The sequence below is a fragment of the Parasteatoda tepidariorum genome, chromosome 9 (assembly GCF_982258835.1).
Source record: "Parasteatoda tepidariorum strain Cologne lab strain chromosome 9, Ptep-v5.0, whole genome shotgun sequence".
NCBI lineage: Eukaryota > Metazoa > Arthropoda > Arachnida > Araneae > Theridiidae > Parasteatoda > Parasteatoda tepidariorum.
The window spans coordinates 45,423,909-45,443,582 of NC_141763.1; the positions used below are offsets into that span (position 1 = coordinate 45,423,909).

General features: G+C 30.8%; 2 protein-coding genes across 3 annotated transcripts in view; one reads left to right on the top strand and one right to left on the bottom strand.

The window, feature by feature from the left end:
* Positions 1-19,674, bottom strand: part of LOC107456157 (amine oxidase [flavin-containing]) — a 37,397-nt gene that overhangs the window by 17,492 nt on the left and 231 nt on the right. Inside the window, exons 2-4 of the mRNA XM_016073940.4 lie at positions 8,833-8,927; positions 5,279-5,416; positions 837-944 (exon numbers count right to left, since the gene is read on the bottom strand). Coding sequence (XP_015929426.1) covers positions 837-944; positions 5,279-5,416; positions 8,833-8,927 — 341 coding nt within the window. The remainder of the gene's footprint in view (positions 1-836; positions 945-5,278; positions 5,417-8,832; positions 8,928-19,674) is intronic.
* LOC139426936 (uncharacterized) overlaps positions 10,625-19,674 on the top strand; it is a 32,451-nt gene continuing 23,401 nt past the window's right edge. The window contains exon 1 of one of the 2 annotated variants that reach the window (XR_011638060.2): positions 10,625-10,734. Coding sequence is in view for 1 of the 2 variants with exons in the window: in XM_087151708.1 (XP_087007834.1) it covers positions 10,695-10,734 (40 nt within the window). In the remaining variant the exon portion in view is untranslated. The remainder of the gene's footprint in view (positions 10,735-19,674) is intronic. The other variant, XM_087151708.1, reaches the window with a different exon arrangement.

The window sequence follows — 19,674 nt, forward strand, 5'->3', positions numbered from 1 at the left end:
TTCCGTTTTTAAAAGCGCTATACGTTGAGCCACCTCAGCTAGATTTAGCATGTGACATTTTTAGCGGCAATCATTGGTCGATTTTCCAGCGTTGCCGTTCGGGGCTTTTTTTGTCGCCGTGTAAGAGAAATATACATATAGATTTTAAAAAACTAGTAAGAACCTCATTTTAAGCAAGAAATTACTTTTACATTTATATTAATGCTTTTACAAATCAGTATATAAATATTTGATATTTTTAAAATACTTATTGCTATTGCTATCCAGCAGGGAAAACATGCTATTTATCACTCGTCATAAACTATCTATCTGCCGATTCTGTGATAAAAACGTTACAAAAATAAGTTTTTTTTTCCTTTGCAAACTTTTTTTGTCTAATAAATTAAATATTTTCTATTAACGAAATATTCATTGTTTAATAAATTCATTTTATGAGAAAATTTTCTTTTCTGCACACAATTTACAAAAATTTGTTTTTCCTAAAAATTATCGACATTTTAAGAAGAAACAACCATGGGGATTAATGAGCGAAGCGAACAAAAGAAGAATTCCAATAAGTATCGGAAAAAAATTATACTATTACATAATGGCAATAAATAACTTAAAACAACTCATAATATATTAAAACTTTAACTAAATACACATATGTTATGATATTAAATTTGTTTCTTTATTTAAAAAGTAAAGAGTACAATATTGAAAAGTTTTCCCACTGCAAATGTTTGTTCCAGTTGATGTATTGTTTTATCCTTTATAATTTGTATTTGTATTTCTAAGACACGAAGGTTTACTTTAGATGTTTGAATAATAGATTGAACTTTAAAAGCTTTACTTACTTCTTCACCCATTTTGTCCGTTAAATAAAATATATTATTGATATCCATGCTAACAAAAGGGTTTCTCAGAGTCGGAAAACTGCTTGGCTTAAAAGGAGTTCGTTTACCCTGAAAGAAAAAGAAAGACCATTTAAAAATTGCCTTATATAAAGGATGACAAAAATCGATCTTTTGTAATAGTAGTAATATAACTGTAGAATGACGAATGACGAAGATAAATTTCAATAGTAAGAAAAGTTTCAAAAATAAAAGCATGAAAGAAATTTAAAAAAAAGAATGTTACTTTTATATAAAAGATTGTAGTTTTATAAGCTTTTATAAACTAATGTGCTGATTCTTCGAATTCACAAGTACACCTACTCATTCATTCTCATATTTTTGGAATCGTTTATCCATTCAATAATTTATCTATCCATCCATTCACTGATTCATTAACTTGCTAATTTGTTGATTTGTTGGTTATTCCATGAACTGAACATCCATTAAACTTATTCTCTATTTCGTTCATTCACTTCCTTCTGTATAAAAGATTGTCGCTATATAAGGTTTTACAAACTAATGTGCTGATTCTTCGAATTTTTAATTACACCGACTAGTGAATTCCCATATTTTCGGAATCGTTTATCCATTCAATAATTCATCCATTCACCTATCCATCCATTCAATGATTCATTCACTTACTAATTTGTTGATTTATTAGTTATTCCATGAACTGATCATCCAATAAACTGATTCTCGGAATAATTAATTCACTTCCTTTTCCCCTGATTCTCTGATTCATTGATTCAATTCCTTTTGTATAAAAGATTGCAGTCGTATAAGCTTTTACAAACTAATATGCTGTTTCTTCGAATTCCCAAGTACACCGACTCGTTAATTCTCATATTTTTGGAAGCGTTTATTTATTCAATAATCCATCCATTCACTGATTCATTAAGTTACTAATTTGATGATTTATTAGTTGTTCTATGAACTGATCATCCAATAAACTGATTCTCTGATTAATTGATTCACTTCCTTTTCCCCTGGTTCTCTGATTCATTAATTCAGTTCCTTTTGTATGAAGGATTGTAGTTTTATAAGCTTTTACAAACTAATGTGCTGATTCTTCGAATTCACAAGTACACCGACTCGTTAATTCTCATATTTTCGGAATCGTTTATCCATTCAATAATTCATCTATTCATCAAGCCATCCATTCACTGATTCATTAAGTTACTAATTTGATGATTTATTAGTTGTTCTATGAACTGATCATCCAATAAACTGATTCTCTGATTAATTGATTCACTTCCTTTTCCCCTGATTCTCTGATTCATTAATTCAGTTCCTTTTGTATGAAGGATTGTAGTTTTATAAGCTTTTACAAACTAATGTGCTGATTCTTCGAATTCACAAGTACACCGACTCGTTAATTCTCATATTTTCGGAATCGTTTATCCATTCAATAATTCATCTATTCATCAAGCCATCCATTCACTGATTCATTAAGTTACTAATTTGATGATTTATTAGTTGTTCTATGAACTGATCATCCAATAAACTGATTCTCTGATTAATTGATTCACTTCCTTTTCCCTTGATTCTCTGATTCATTGATTCACTTCCTTTTGTATAAAAGATTGCAGTTTTATAAGTTTTTACAAACTAATGTGCTGATTCTTCGAATTCACAAGTACTCCGACTCGTTAATTCTCATATTTTCGGAATCGTTTATCCATTCAATAATTCATCTATTCATCAATCCATCCATTCACTGATTCATTAAGTTACTAATTTGATGATTTATTAGTTGTTATATGAACTGATCATCCAATAAACTGATTCTCTGATTAATTTATTAATTTCCTTTTCTCTTTTTATTCACTATTTATAAAAGTATTTATTCATATCAAATGCTAGAGAAGCGTTAATCTTAAAAAAACTAGACGAGAAGAGGCTAATGTAGGCATGAAGCTTGAGTTGACATTTTGAATATTTTGTTTTATTTATTGGTCAAATTCCCTCCGTGAGATACCGTAAATTAGCAATAATGTTGTACACTTATATCTTCAGTTGCATAATCACACTGTAAATACTTTAACACTGTAAATAATATTTAAAAGAAAGCTTTTAAGGTGCAATAGCAACTTCAAATTTTTTCGTCACTCTTTTATTTACATATTTTATTTTCAGAATTTCAACAAAATGTGATGATTTGCTGTAAAACTATTTTTATATTAATTTACTGTGTATATTTTCAATTTACCAGCAATGGGCAAAAACAAGCACATGTTTTCGTGTGGCTAGTGTTGACACATAGTAGTAGGGTGAGTGTGAACGTGTCCACACTGGCCATGTTAAAATCTAAATAAACCATTTAACGAATCTCTTTGACTGTAATTTATAATAGCAAATTAATGTAATTTGCTCAAAAAAATAATTGTAAAATGGATAGTAAGATTAGACGTTTAAACAATTTTATCTTAAAATTTAGCATAAAATTGCGTTTTAATAAAAGAAAACAATTCTCTGTGTATTAAACTTTTAATTTAGAACATAGATTTCGCAAATTAACGGTAGCTTCCGTACGTAAGATTTCAAGTAATTGCGCACGTGCACTTCTAGTGAGCATGCGTCAGTTCTGGTGATAAAACAATTCTCTGTGTATTAAACTTTTAATTTAGAACATAGGGAGACTTCGCAAATTTACGGTAGCTTCAGTACGTAAATTTCAAATAAATGCGCATGCGCACTTCTAGTGAGCATGTGTCAATTATGGTGAAATACGCATGCGCCCGTGAAAAAATATTAAACTTAGGTAAAAGAGATTTTGCAAAAATCAGTAAGGTAAAAACGCTAATGTAGTAAAAGATAATTTTAACTTGGACCACAAAATAAAAACAAGCATTTACAATGGATGTAGACTATTTCTTCAAATCTATGGCATACAATTCAAGATGCTTTGCTGTAAGTAGAACTGCGGATCTGTGAGCAGAAAAATTTGATAGAATATAGATTTTGATAAATTCAGCCATAAAGAATACAGATTATTATTATTATTACTAATAATAATATTTAAGAAAATATTGCTGAACTTCTATTGATTATTTAACTTCGTTTAACTAAATTGTATAGTTAAAATAAATATAATTTAAAATTACGTAATAGTGAAATAGCGCAAAATTCTATCTAGTTTCTTATGGAACTAGTGCAATTGGACAACCATAATGTTAAACAAAAACCTTTTTTTTTATTGAATGAACCAATGGTTGTAAGATCACTCGATTCATTTCAAAATTTCATCAGCACTTTTCTTACAATTCCCTGCCCATGTTTTGTACATGCATTCATTTCTTAATGTTCCCTGCCATTCCATGTCCATGTTTTTAGTTCGAAGGCAGTCTTAAACAGAAAACAAAACTTAACATATATAAACAGCGTGCTTGTAGCTTTGTCTTTACAGAGTTGTGGGGGGAGGAGTTATAGACCATGCCAACCCTCATCTATCAAAAGGTACCTCATGATTAAATCAAGTTAGCATGTCTTTTAATAATCGTAGTGGTCGTTACGCCACAATACTCCCCCACCAGAATTTTATCAGAGATAGAATTCGATGAACGGGTACCACTAGTTTCTGTATTTGTGAAAGATCGGGAGAGCTGGATTAAGGTCACCGGGTTTTTGAGGGCTAAATGTGAGAGGTGTATTAACTTCCCGGTCGTAGTCGCACCTGTGTTGCCTTTTGCAGTCGAGTGTATGCAGGCCGACGTTGTGTATGATCGAGACGAGACTGAGTAGCAACAGCGAGAGGAGATGGATAATGCCACAGTCACAAGTAGCAAGTCAACTATTCAATGTGGAACATCCATCAAAGTGGGCGTTACAATCAAGATTGGCGTGATCATATCACGCCCGGAGGTCACCAATGTGGGGGGCGGAGTTATTGACCATGCCAACCTTCATCTATCAAAAGGTACCTCGTGATTGAATCAAGTTAGCATGTCTTATATACCAGTGAATTGATGTTTAATAATCGTAGTGGTAGTTACGCCACAGAGTTAATCACGTCAACATAAACGTAAAGATACGTAGCATCTAAAATACATGCGCAGTTGCTCCATTCTTATATACGGGAGCGTACGGAAGCTAACGTAAAAGCGGTCGCCCTAATAATCAAAATCAAAAACGTAATAATAGTAGTACAGGTAGCTTTCAGTTAGATATACAAAATGGAAAGCAATACCTCTATGACTTTTATTAATTTTGCACTGATGTCTGCCATAACAATATGGAAATCAATGTGGGAAAACTGGATCCTACAGACGATGAAATTCAAATCACTTTGTTAGAATAAAAATCACCAACTATGGAAAACTGTGTTAAACCATTATGCTTTGATGTTATATAGTAAAACGTTCATATTAGATTCCCTTATTTATTGCCAGTAAAAAATGACTCACATGACTGTAATATACTAAATCCTCTTTTTCATTGATTTTGTAGTTTTCTACCCCGAATTCTTTCGCCATTCGGAGTAATCTATTTTGACTAGGGCCGACATATGCTCCTCCCATATCCACATAATCAACTTTAAGATCCTGAAAATATATAAAGTGAGTAATTAATCATATATGAAGAGGAAATCACGTGAAAAGAAGAAAAAAATTAGTTTTAATTTTTATGTCAAAAAAAAACAAATTCTTACTCGCAATTATGGATTCTTAAGATGTCACTATAACACAGAAGAAACAATGGAAAAATCCTCTTTCAAAAACAGTAATGATTTGAAATTTAAAAGTGAAAAAAATAAGTTCGGATAAACCTGGTTGGTTGGTTGGTTCTAATGCCACTTGCCACTCGGATAAGCCTGCTTGGTGAAACCGGGCAAATTTAAGGCAGAGTGTGCGATTCTTTTCTTTCTGTGGCGCCATCTATGGACAAGAATTCGACTTCTGCCACATCATACGTCACACCTGTTTATAAGGCGGACCCATTCATGCATTCATTCATTCATCCACAGATCGTGATTTTGACCTGAATCAGAGAACGATCGATCTCCAATCCAGTGTCCCCAGAGGTATTGATTTGTTATGAGAACATGGAGGACTTTGCGACTCGACAGAATTTTAACGTGCATCAGTCACCGACTACGTGGGGAGTCTTCGGCCGGCGGGGTTCGCACCGGGGAACTCTCGGACATGGGCCCAGTGCCCTACCGACCAGGCCATCCATGCCATTCAGATAGAACTATCAGGTTTCTATTGCTATTTTTTTTTCAAAAGATCAAATCGCAAACAAATTATGACCGGTTTAAAAGTTCCTTAAAATTCAAAAGACGAAAGAGGTAAAAAATAATGACTCTTTTTGCAAGCAATTATCACATTCAAGAACATTTTTTTCCATTTCATAATTTGTTTGCAATTTTGAAGAAAAAGAAGTTTCGGTGTTCGGAACTTCGCTGTTTAAACATGATTTATGTGAACTCATTTTTTATACTTTAAAGTTTTAATTTAGGGTAGTCATGAGCGATTTCCCAATTAGTATCGCGTTCTCTTATTAATAATTTGATGAAAAATAGATAAACATTATATTATATCACGGTAACATATTTTTTTTTAATAACGGCTGGCACTGAACATTCGTTCTTCGCCTTAGAAGATGCCAGAAGTGTTGCTCATTTATCGTTCGTTACCCAGTGGGCACCTGTGAACTGAAGTCACGGAGGCGAGCAACATTACCCACGCCACAAATACCCGTTCATAGGGGAGCACACGTCAGAAGACAACACAGAGAGAGAGAAACATCCATGACCAGAGCGGTATTCGAACCAGCAGCCATTGGCTTCGCAGTCAGGCACGCTAACCACTCGGCCACCTGGCCGGCGCAAGCTAACATATGAATGGGCTCTTTTAATAGTGGTCCAACTGCAATTAGTAAAAAAAAAAATTGTGTAGTCCTCAATTTCATGTTTATACAAGTTATTTAAAAACTAGCACACCCCCAGTTCATCAAACTTAAAGTCTCTGTATCTCCAAATAAACAAAAATGAAATTGTACCACTATTCAACTAATGGCTTCATCTTGTTATTAAATTTTTATTATATTATTTAACTTTACATGGTTTAACTGACAATTTAAACATTTGCACTATAGATAAGGATAAAAAGAAAGAGACGTTGAGAGTTATAAAATTAAACATCGTAAGTTTAAATGTTTCATAAAATTTTCGACTTTTATCTTCTCTGGTTACCGGTCAGGTAATTGGTCTAGTTATATTCGCTGACTGCATTGAATAAGCTAATCTTTTCATTTTTGATGAAATGGTAGTATACTTAGAGTTTAAGGTATTAATTTATTTAACCGATTTATAATTAAGAAGTAAAAGTTTCTTTCTTTTGGAATTCGCAAAGCTTTGTGATAACAGTAGTATATGATAAACTTTATTTATAACCAGTTCTGTCTCTAAGTTCTTTCAGGAGCTTTTTTTATACTATTTATTTATACTACTAAGACTTTATTTATAACCAGTTCTGTCTCTAAGCTCTTTCAGGAGCTTATTTTATACTATTTATTTATGCGACTACGACTTTACTTATTACCAGTTCAGTTTCTAAGATTCTCGTAGAGCTAATTTATACTATTTATTTATATTATTAAGGTCCCGCAGTGAACTGATCGTTAAGACACGGTTCCCAGCAAATCACCGAAGTCAAGCATCACTGACTGCGGTTAGTGTGAGAGTTGGTGATCATTTGGATCAGTCTGCATAGGAACCGAGGGTGTGCGATATTGGTCCTCGTTAAACTGTTCTACCATAAAGAGCTCGACTTTGGTCAAGAGAGCGATCCAAAGTCTTGACTCCTTAATGTTAATTTTACTTTTTACGCATTTCGCTTTATCGAGAGAACTTTTAAAGCGAATTAAAAAAAAATTGCACCCAATTATAAAATTCGTTCAACCAAAGAAAATACCATGCGAAAAAAACTTTTAGTGAATATTTATTATTATTTTTAAATAATGGTTGAAAAAATCTTGAATTGTAAGGAATACAATTTTTTGCATAATTTCGAGGAATATAATTTTGCATGGCGAATTACAATATTTGAACGAAATCGGTCGAATTGTTCCTGAGTAATTGAATACTAAATATCTGACTTTTTTTTTAAATTCAATGTCTCAAAACTTTCCTACTGATTTTTTGCTCAAATTTTATATTTTTCCGTGTGAAATTATATTCCAGAAAATTATACAAAAAATTTTGTACCTTACAATTCAAAATTTTTCGACCATTATTAAATAAAATAATAAAAATATTAAATATTTACTAAAAGTTAATTTTTACATAGTATTATCTTTGGATAAATAAATTTTATAATTTTATGCAAACATTTTCAAATTCGCTTAAGCATTTTTCCGAAGTATAGCGAAATACGCAAGAAGTATAATTAACATTAAGAGGTCCTGCTCTCCTGACCAAACTATTAGGACCATATTTACCAGATTTTGAGGTCAGAAATCTGAATCCGTCAAAAAAAAAGTATGTTTATTCTGAGAAAGTACATTTTTGTGTCTGATTTCGTATCGCAAAATATCGTCTGCACTAATTAATTAGAGTATTTGAAATCATCCTTTCGAATCATTAAGAAGAAGTCCAAAAACTCGAAGATCCAATCATTGCATCAAAAGTTATTCAAGGTGGTCCGTTTTTTATTTTGAGCACTGTATACGTTAATTATATTTTTAAATTATGTGCACAATTTAAAGTAATTGGATACCTGCAAGTGACGTCATCGAAAGTAAATCGGAGTATTTGTCGATTCAGAAGCCAATCAGGCTCGACACTAACACGCGTGACGTCGCTTACAGGTATCCAACTGAAGCTGATTTAAGTCGCATGGCTAGGCATAATCACTGAAGCTATTCAAACGTATATTGAACAAGTACATTTAATTTATGCAAGTACTGAATAATACTGTATAGTACTTAAATAGTACTGAAAACAAAAATTATTTACAAATTTCGTAAGTGTTCGTCCTCCAACGCGATCCCTTGCTTCCAGTAGAATAACATTGACTCCTGATTCCTTTAACCATTTTGCAGCACTTAAACCTAAAAGTAAAAGAAAAATTTTACCTAATTCCTAAGAAACAGAATGTACAAAAAGAAGATTCCTAATTTTAATTTATAAGTTATAATAAAAAAAATAATTTTTGTTTTTATATGATAAATTTAACTGTAATAAATAACGATTTACCGAAAATTCTGGTTTTTAAAATTATAGTTCCTACAACACACTTCGTAAAAAATACGAAACTGAAAAGTAAATTTAAGCAAATTAATGTTTTTATGCCATGCTCTAAGGTATCATGATATATTACCAAATTTTATGGCATTTACTAAATTTCATCACTCATTAAAAAAAATTTATATTTTGCATTGTACATCTAATAGGTACATAGCTAATTGTACACCTAATAAAATATTGTACTTCTAATAGGAAGAAAAACGTGTTTGAGGGCGCAAATATGCTTTTCCTCGCATTTGTGCCCTCAACTGTATAAACTTTTTTGACTTGATTTTTGACACGATTCTAAAAATATATATTAAAGGTTTGTAATTTTTAAACACTCTGAAAAAACTTTGATTATAATCACATAATGAGTGGCTCATAAATTAATATTTTTTTCACTGAAATTATTTATTAGTGTTAACGAAAGAAAAGCCACATGACATGCGATTTTCTTAAATGAATACCTTTAATTAGTTCGATAATAGACGAGAAAAATGAAAACAAAATTATATCAGTAATTGTTCATTGTTCCAGAAAAAAATAATAACAAGAATTTCTGCAATCTATAGAACCAATTATCACTCAAAGATAATTTGTAATCTAATCAGTTCATCTCTTTTAACGAAATCTTTACTCAATGTTGTACCATGAACTCACTTTGCTTTCAAGGTCAAACTAAAAATAGTTTTTACAAGATATGAATTATTTTTAATTCCGAACAAAAAAATTTCCGAGTTACATTTGCGGTTACAGTTCCTACTATTATTTATCGTTTATTGAAATAAACGTTTCCGGTTTAATGCCAGTCTGACATTTTGTTATTTTACTTCCTTAAGCGATTCAGACGAAAAACATATTCGTCTAGTGTTATTTTGAACTGTTCTATTTTTCTAACATCAAATATTTCTTTTACTTACTCTTTTCAAAAATATTACAAATGTCAAGGAAAAAATGTAAAATATATGCAAATATTTCACGAAATTAAGATGTTTTTTTAAAAAAAAAGAAGAAATACAAATGAATTAGAAATCTAAATTTTGAAAATGATTTACTTTCATTTTAAAATTTATTTAACTTACATAATGAGGCAAAAGAAAAAAACATTAACTAAGTGTCAACTACTTATTATTTTGTTTCATCAATTTTTTTTTAAGTATAAAAAAACAGCATAAAGCCGTTTTCGATATCTTGCGTATTCTTAATGGCCAAAAATGTATATGGTATGATTCAATTTTCTCGCCTGAAAAATCAGATTTCTTTGGTTATTATCAACATAAAATTTATGAATTATTATTTTTTTAGCATTATTCCGAGAGCAGACAATCACCTTTCAATTCTTAGCTCCCTTCTTTCTTGTGGGAATGGATATTTAATTTATTTTGTAGATGGTAATGAAAAGTAGGGAATTCATTCTGCGTTTGATCTTAGAATAGCCAAAGCCCACCTCGTGGCGATTTTTTTTAAAATCTCGCCAAGCAAGTTTTTGAAATTTCGCCACACTTGGTTTCTGGAGCATATTTCAGGAAGATTATTTTGAACGTCTGATCACACCACCAAAAATTCTTAAACCTGAATGGTTATTTGATATGTATGCCAACGCGAAAGTTGGATTTCGTTCGAAAAGAGGTAAAAGGGTTTATTTATTTTGCCATTTATGCTTCTGATCTCTAGCTGTTAGAATCAACGTTATAATTTCATTTTTTAACCATTATTTCATTTATTACCGTTATTATTTCATTTTTTATTTTTTTTGTGCGGTACCAGTTGAAAATGACGAGTGAATGAACGAGTAATAATGTAATAATTTAAATATTTTTTTTTAATAATCAAAAAGCAACATTGATCCCAATAATAATCGAAAATTTTGCGAGATTTCAAAACGTCGCCAAGAGGTGGGTTATTCTAGGATTTTAACATGCCTGCTTTTTCCTCTAGGTAGGCACAACAGACAAAATTTATTTTTGTTCTCTGGATTTAGAAACAGTTTTTTTCGGCCGGAGGCAGCTACGAATTTTACGCCTAAACTAAATTTAATAAAACTTTCAATGAAAGGAATACCGAACAAGGTCTCTTTACCTACAAAACAGCAAAAATGTAGAGGATACTGACTTTTGGATATTTACCATAAAAAAATAAAAAATAAAAAAAACAATTTAGGTAGTAAAAGACAAGTGAATGCCGGGCAAGGCCTCATACATTTCAGCCGGATTATTTTCCTAGTTCATACGGTTATCAGTAATAATAACCAAGTCTTTTGATAAATGTAAAAAAAGAAATTGCTCCTTAAATCCATTGTCCTATATTCTCTACAATAATATTTTATTTTAAAGTTAAGAGCTTAGAGCACAGGATTCTATGCAATAACATTTTTCCGAATCTATCGTTTGAATCTTATCTATCGTTTGAATCCTATCTATTGTTATCGCAATAGATTATTTTCCACTTCCATTCGTAGCCACTTCTATTTAAGAAGTAAATAAATTCTCCATTGATTTGTAAATAAATTAAATCTATTGTTCTATATTCTCTCCAGTAATATTTTATTTCAAAGTTAAGAGCTAAGAGCACGGGATTCCATGCAATGAATGACATTTTTCCGAATCTATCGTTTGAATCTTATCTATCGTTTGAATCCTATCTATTGTTATCGCAATAGATTATTTTCCTCTTCCATTCGTAGCCACTTCTATTTAAGAAGTAAATAAATTCTCCATTGATTTGTAAATAAATTAAATCTATTGTTCTATATTCTCTACAATAATATTTTATTTCAAAGTTAGGAGCTAAGAGCACGGGATTCCATGCAATGAATGACATTTTTCCGAATCTATCGTTTGAATCTTATCTATCGTTTGAATCCTATCTATTGTTATCGCAATAGATTATTTTCCTCTTCCATTCGTAGCCACTTCTATTTAAGAAGTAAATAAATTCTCCATTGATTTGTAAATAAACTAAATCTATTGTTCTATATTCTCTACAATAATATTTTAGTTAAAAGTTAAGAGCTAAGAGCACGGGATTCTATGAAATGATATTTTACCGAGTCTATCGTTTGAATCCTATCTATCGTTTGAATCGTATCTATCGATATCGCGATAGATTATTTTCCATTTCCATCCGTAGCCACTTCTATTTAAGAAGTAAATAAATGAATGAATAAAAACCTATCCAGACAGCTTAAAAGAATGAATACTCCGCCTACCAAAGAAATTGCAGATCCACTTCCGTAATGAGTAAAACTGCAATTAAAGGACCAGTCTAGAAATAGTGCGGGTTTCATAAAATTGCATTTCACTATTAAAAGTTACTCTGCAATATTTATTCATCATCCCTTTTTTAGTTACCCATTTTTTTTTAGTTATATTTCAATATTTTTTTTAATTATTACATTTTTGATTTTGTTTAATTCTCCCAATTGAAAAGCTTACGAATGAAAACGGTGTTTCTTTATTATATAGACAATCCTATAATATTACTTGATTCCGCATTTTATGTTAAACATTTTTCAATTGGTATCTTAACATATTAATCTTTTTTCTTTCTTTTTTCAAATAGTATCTTTTATCTTTCTTTTTTCAAATAGTATCTTTTATCTTAATAGTATCTTTTCAATAGTAATCTGTTTTTAAACAGTAAATAATAACTTTCGTAATTTTTTCCCCTTTGTTTGTTAAACTGTGTCCACTTAATACATACAGTTCAAGTTCAAGAATTCTAAAACAATATTAGGAAGTATCTTTTCCCACAATTACGAAATCTTTTTTATCAAATAGCCTTCAATGATCTCTTAACTTTTTGCAGCAACCAAAATTCAAATAAATTTTTTTTTTAATTGAAAATTGTAAATGAAATTGCAATGATAACCGAGAAAAGTGATTAGATTTAAATGTTATGCCAATAGTTTGGAAATTGAATCAGTGAATTCCAATGAGTGGCAATAAGCATCATAGAATTTTTCTTAGTGCTTGTTAATTTACAAGTTTATCACCAAGAATCAAAAAGTTAATGCAGCCCTCGAGAGGTTTATAAATATTAGAGTATATAAAAACCATTGGGTCTATATCGTTATTACCTCACCAAAAGCTCGAATCTGTTGATTAAAAAAAGGCAGATTCAATAATGCCATGCAACAAGTGTAGCTATATCGTTAGTACCACGAAGAAAAAAATAAGTGCTCTGTGTGACAAATGAAACTGCCTTGATATAAAGCGCAATAAAATGTTTAGTGATACTGCTCCTTGAAAATGCTGTTTAATAATATTCCTGGCTAGAGTGTTGAAATGGGTAATGCTTGGAATGAGCACTGTAATTTAGAGCTTTTAATGTACATAAAATTTCCCATTTACAACTATTTTTATCGAATTTTCTTATTATTAGAAAATTGCAGTTTTAAATCATTTTCTTGTTTCCTGCAAGAACATAAAAAAATCCCAAAAATAAGAGGTGCACCCCATTTATATTTATATCCGACGTTGAACAGCAGACCGAATTTTGGGTTTACGACAACTAATGTTCAACTCCGTAGCCTCGTAGTTTTGAACCAATCCAGAAGACAAGGAAACTCCTGGATCAGTATCCCCAGAGGTATTGATTTGCTATGGGAACATGGAGGGCTTTGCGACTCGACAGATTTAGCGTGCATCAGTCACCATTTCTACACGGGGAGTTTTCGGGCGGCGAGGATTGAACCCACGAACTCTTGAACATGAGATGCAGTAAGTTTCTACAAACTCTATATAGTCAACTTCCTAAAACTTTTTCTCGCCTTAGCTGTTTACAACACTGAAGCATCGTAGTTCCGCATTAAATGAATATGTCTGTGTATGCGCAGATTCTATAGTATCTTATTTGTCAAAAAACTTTGTTCGGTACTTCCGAGTTGGCGATTATTCTGTATTTGCTTACTTGTCCAAAATGACGAAAAACGTTTCTCGCTATGGCTGTTTAGAATACGAATGTACCAAAAGTCTGCAAGAAAATATTTAGAATCAATAACGGTATTATGGATGCTTCCGTTATTCTTGGTATCTGGAGCTATACGTATGTAGTGGCCTATTTCTCAACGAGCTGCAAATGTGCCAAAAACCATTTCTCTCGCCACAGCTGTTTCAAACACGAAAATACAGAATTTCCACATGAAAATAATTAAAGTCAATACCAAAGTTTCTCTGAGTTTCAGCATCTTAAAAAGTGCGTACATATGTTAGATTTCTATCTTCTTACTGTCATTCAAAGCATCTAGAAATGAAAAACTGCTTTTCGCAAAGATTGTTTACCATGCTAAAATTTCTCATGAAAAACTACACAATTAATATGTATAAAATTTATCAGCAACTTTCATTGTACAAGTAATTTTATTTCATTCATAAATTAAAAAGCATGTAAATCAACAGCTTTGCTTAATTTTTAAAATTAAATAATTTAACGCTCTTAAAACGTAGTTTAGAAATCATCTCTCAAGTCTAAGTAATCTTTTATGTCATTTGATAATGATAACTGGTTAATACCATGAGGCAATTGCCAATTCTCGTTTAATATTTTCCTCACGGTTAGTTTGCAAGCGTGCTTCAGTGGCAAGGGGTAACAGATGAAATTTTGTAACCCTGGAATATAAGCATTAAGCTGATGCAAAATCATCTTATCAACAATTATATCATATTTGTCAAGAACATAGCTTATTTTTAAAAGCGCCATATCCTTCATAAGCAAACGTCCACATTTAAATAGCTTTTTGCATTGGTCAGGATCTCCAACATCTAGCATTATCGTTCTAGTTTTATAAGCTTCATATCGTTCGATGATTATAGATATCAGGCTAGCGCAGAGTCTAGCATGCCCTTCTGAATGAGACTGAAATGGTGGTACATATTCGCAACCATTTTGAAGCGTCATTTTAGCGTATCCATTACTGTATGAATACATAGCACCATACCTTAGCAGGCAATGCACTAATTCTGGGCAACAGTAACGTACTGCACTTTCAATTGCCGTACCTGGATATGAGCAATTAAGCAATGATGAACACATCAAACGATAACCATCAAAGGTGGTCCTCTGCCTAGTTGCGTGATAGAGCAAAAATTCGAAAATATTTCTGTAGGATGATCCGAAACTGACGATCAAAACAGAATGTAGGTTGCCATTAATTTGGAGAAGAGATTGTAGTAATGTTACTATAAAAGCACTGTCTTCTTCTTGAGATGTAAAAGATGCATTGATAATGTAGCATAACAACCTGATCAACTTATCTGAATTTTTAATCCTGGCGAAAGTTGATTCCAGTTCTTTGTAAAGTCGAAACATCGTTTTCAGATAACAAGATTTCATTTCCTTTTGATTCAGAGACATATAATCTTTAATTTTTCCTTCAATTTGATTCCTTTTCCTGATTTTCATTTGATTTTTCGTGCTCATTTTTTTGTAGAACCGTTTTAGCGATTACGATATTCACTAATTAAGAGATATTAACTCAAGAGCTAGACGCGATTTATAATTTTTCAAATTATTTTTTTCTTTTTGCACGTTTCAGTTTCAGTTGCTGAACTCTGATTTGATTATTTACTTAAGCTAACTCAAAAATTTGATCAGAGTTTTTATCCAAAACCCAACCAGCTTTTCGTCCTTCGTGAACTCATCGTTAAGCGTTTGTTTCTCCTTTCGTATTTCCTGTTGTGTGGCTCCTTGCTGAGGAAGCTCGTGCCAATATTTATAAAAACGGTATTTTATTTTAATTTATTTTATTTTATTTTATTTTATTTTATATTAGTAGTTGAACAACTGACCCAATTTTATGGGTTTACGACTACTAATGTTCAACTCCGTAGCCTTGTAATTTTGAACCCAATCCAGAAGACAAGGGAACACCTGAATCGAATATTGGCAGAAATTTGCTTTCGTGGAAGACTTTTTGATGGAGCTAACCCACATTTGCGTTAAATGGAGAGGAAGACCACGAGAACCTCCCACGGTTAGCCTGACGGCAAGGGGACTCTAACTCATGATCCGTCCACCACTGAGGATATTTCACGTCAGCACTGTAGTCGGTACAAGCCGGATGCGGAATTCGTATCGACTGGGATTCGAACCCGGTTCGCCTCATTGGAAGGTGAATGCTCTATCCCTTGATCCATCGCGACTCCTATAAAAACTGTATGAAATTATACATTTAATTTGAAAGACTCCAAAAAAACAAAAAAGGCCTCGTAAATACGGACATTAAAAAAAGCTCAAATGCGCATTCACCATATTTTTCAGGTTCATACGTCTTATGCAACGTGGAAAAAAATCCCAAGAAAACCAGAAATTATGCAATCGAATATGGTGCAAATTGTTCCACTATAACTTTGTTGACTTAGATAGTATTGCTCAAAGTACTAAACTTATCCTCGTATAAGTGGTAGTACCGCACCCACGCGTTATACCCGCACTTTTACAAAACAAATCAATTAAACAGCAGATTAGCTAAGCAGTGTGCACATAAAAAATTTTAAACTTTAAAACTTTTGTGGTAACATATGCATTAAACATTTAATTACTTGTTTAGATTTGATACTACGTATTTCCATCATGTCCTATCCATTTACGTTTACTGTTACATCCTATTTTACTTTTCTAGAACAATAGATCATACAATTTCAGAATATAATTAAGATTCAAATCCAAACATCAAGACATGCAAATTTAGTTATGAATATTAATGACAGTGTGAGAATAAAATACATTTGGATAGACAAACGAGTAATATTTTCTACATCACGAGAATGTGTGGTAATAGGAACTGTCATTTTGAAAACCAGAATTTCAGATAAACTATTATCATATGAATGGAAAAATTACTAAATTAATGGCTTAAATACCACATACTTTGGTCGTATTTACCAGAAATGACAATACCATACAATGTGGCAATTTTACCAGAATTGTTTTCTCCATGTAGAATGCTCATAAAGTTTATATTGTTTTGACCTTCAAGGAAAATAATTCACAAACAACTTGGAATAACGTATTACGTTTAAGAAGAGATAAACTAAACTGCTTAAATAACTGATAGACTGCGTTAACTGCTTAGATCAGGCATATCAAACTAAATTCCTTTCTGGGATCAAATTGAAAGATTGTTGTTGTTGTTAATTTACGTCACACTAGAGCTGCACAATGGGCTATTGGCGACGGTCTGGGAAACATCCCGGAGGATGATCCGAAGACATGCCATCACAATTTTGATCCTCTGCGGAGGGGATGGCACCCCTGCTTCGGTAGCCTAACGACCTGCGCGCGAAGTCGAGCACTTTACGGTAGCACAGTTCAACGAGGACCAATACCGCACACCCTCGGTCCCTACGCAGACTGATCCAAGTGGTCACCCACCCGCACACTGATCGTAGCCAGTGATGCTTGACTTCGGTGATCTGCTGGGACCAAATTGGAAGATAAAAAGATTAAAAATAATCTTTAATTCATGCCATTATAATTTGAAGGGCACTAAAATGTAATTTTAACGTATGTGAAAAATACAATCTACTCTCATGCGAAATTCATGAAAAAGACAATACGCGTAAGCGAATGCATTAAAAGAATATTAATTAACAAAAATTTAGCGCTATCTTTAAGGAGGGATCAAGTTTTATACACAGAAAATTTTATTTTGAAATTTATTCAATGATCTAAAATGTGAATTATTAAATGTAAATATATTCTCTATAAAATTAATAACGCATTTGTAATAATAGAAAATAATTAATAAATACCGAGTGAAAATAAATTGTCACTGGAACCATTGTTGCTTTGTTTGATATAAATTGTGGTTTAAAAACGCATGAAAAATACGACCCAACGAAATACATGCAAAATATAATAAGCTAAATCAAGCACAATAATTTCATTATCAAAAATTTAATGTTATTTATGCAAGCAAGTTTAATTTTAGCAAATCTTATTTTGAAATTTTTTTAATATTCTGATATGTAAATTACTAGTAGTAAATGTCTCCTCGATAAATTAATAAATTAATTTCTAGAGCTAGTATATATAGGGATATAGAGTTTTTATACTCAATTGTAATAAACAAATCTTAAATCTTATAATTGTATACTATGTGAAAAAATATAAATTTAAATGTAATAAAATTCTTTAGACGCATGTTTCAAGCATTATTATATGCATAATAATAAAATTTCACTGGAAAAATAAGAATTAACAAAGTGCTAAAAAAAATTCTGATGGTGGTTTACTGACTACACCCGTCTATTGTTTATAAAACTAAAAACAAGACTAATCCGGTGTAAACATTTCATTAATTAAATTTTTTTAACTCATTGACCAAACTTGTCTAGTTGTTGTAAAACTAAAAGCAAAGCTAATCTTTAATAAAAATTTCCTAAACATAATTACAACTCACTAGCGACACTTGTTTAGTTCTTTATAAAATTAAAAAACACTAATCCTTAATGAAATTGTTATTGACTCAATTATTTTAACTCACTAGCTATACTTGTGTGGTTGTTTATAATACTAAAAACAAAGCTAATCCAAAGTAAACATTTCATTAACTTAATTATTTTAACTCACTTGCTATACTTGTGTGGTTGCTTATAAAACTAAAAACAAAGCTAATCCGAAGTAAACATTTCTTTAACTTAATTATTTTAACTCACTATAGCTATACTTGTGTCGTTGCTTATAAAACTAGAAACAAAGCTAATCCTTAATAAAAATGTTTTAAACTTAATTATTTTGACTCGCTTGTTTAGTTCTTTATAAAATTAAAGACAAAACTAATTCTTAGTAAAAATTGCATTTGTTTATTTACTTAATTATATAATGTATGATAAACTAAAATAACTTTCAATTGATTGCTTGGATTAAATTAATTTAACAGCATTTTAATAGCATTTATAAATTAGTTATAATTGAAACTCAATTTAAATTTCAAAAATTAAAATATTATTAAAATTTGTAAATTTTGAAAATTTAAAATGTATAAATGACAAACATTAAAATGTGTTAAAAGAAAACAAAATTACAAATTTTCAAAATTAAGTTGATAAGGCTTGAAAATATAAAGTAAAATTAAAACAAAACTTCAATTGAACATTATTAGCATCATTTTAATAGCATTTATAAATTAGTTATAATTGAAACTCAATTTAAATTTCAAAAATTAAAATATTATTAAAATTTGTAAATTTTGAAAATTTAAAATGTATAAATGACAAACATTAAAATGTGTTAAAAGAAAACAAAATTACAAATTTTCAAAATTAAGTTGATAAGGCTTGAAAATATAAAGCAAAATTAAAACAAAACTTCAATTGAACATTATTAGCATCATTTTAATAGCATTTATAAATTAATTATAATTGAAACTCAATTTAAATTTCAAAAATTAAAATATTATTAAAATTTGAAAATTTTGAAAATTTCAAATGTATAAATGACAAACATTAAAATGTGTTAAAAGAAAACAAAATTACAAATTTTCAAAATTAAGTTGATAAGACCCAAATATAAAGCAAAATTAAAACAAAACTTCAATTGGAAATTATTATGCCAAACTATGCACAA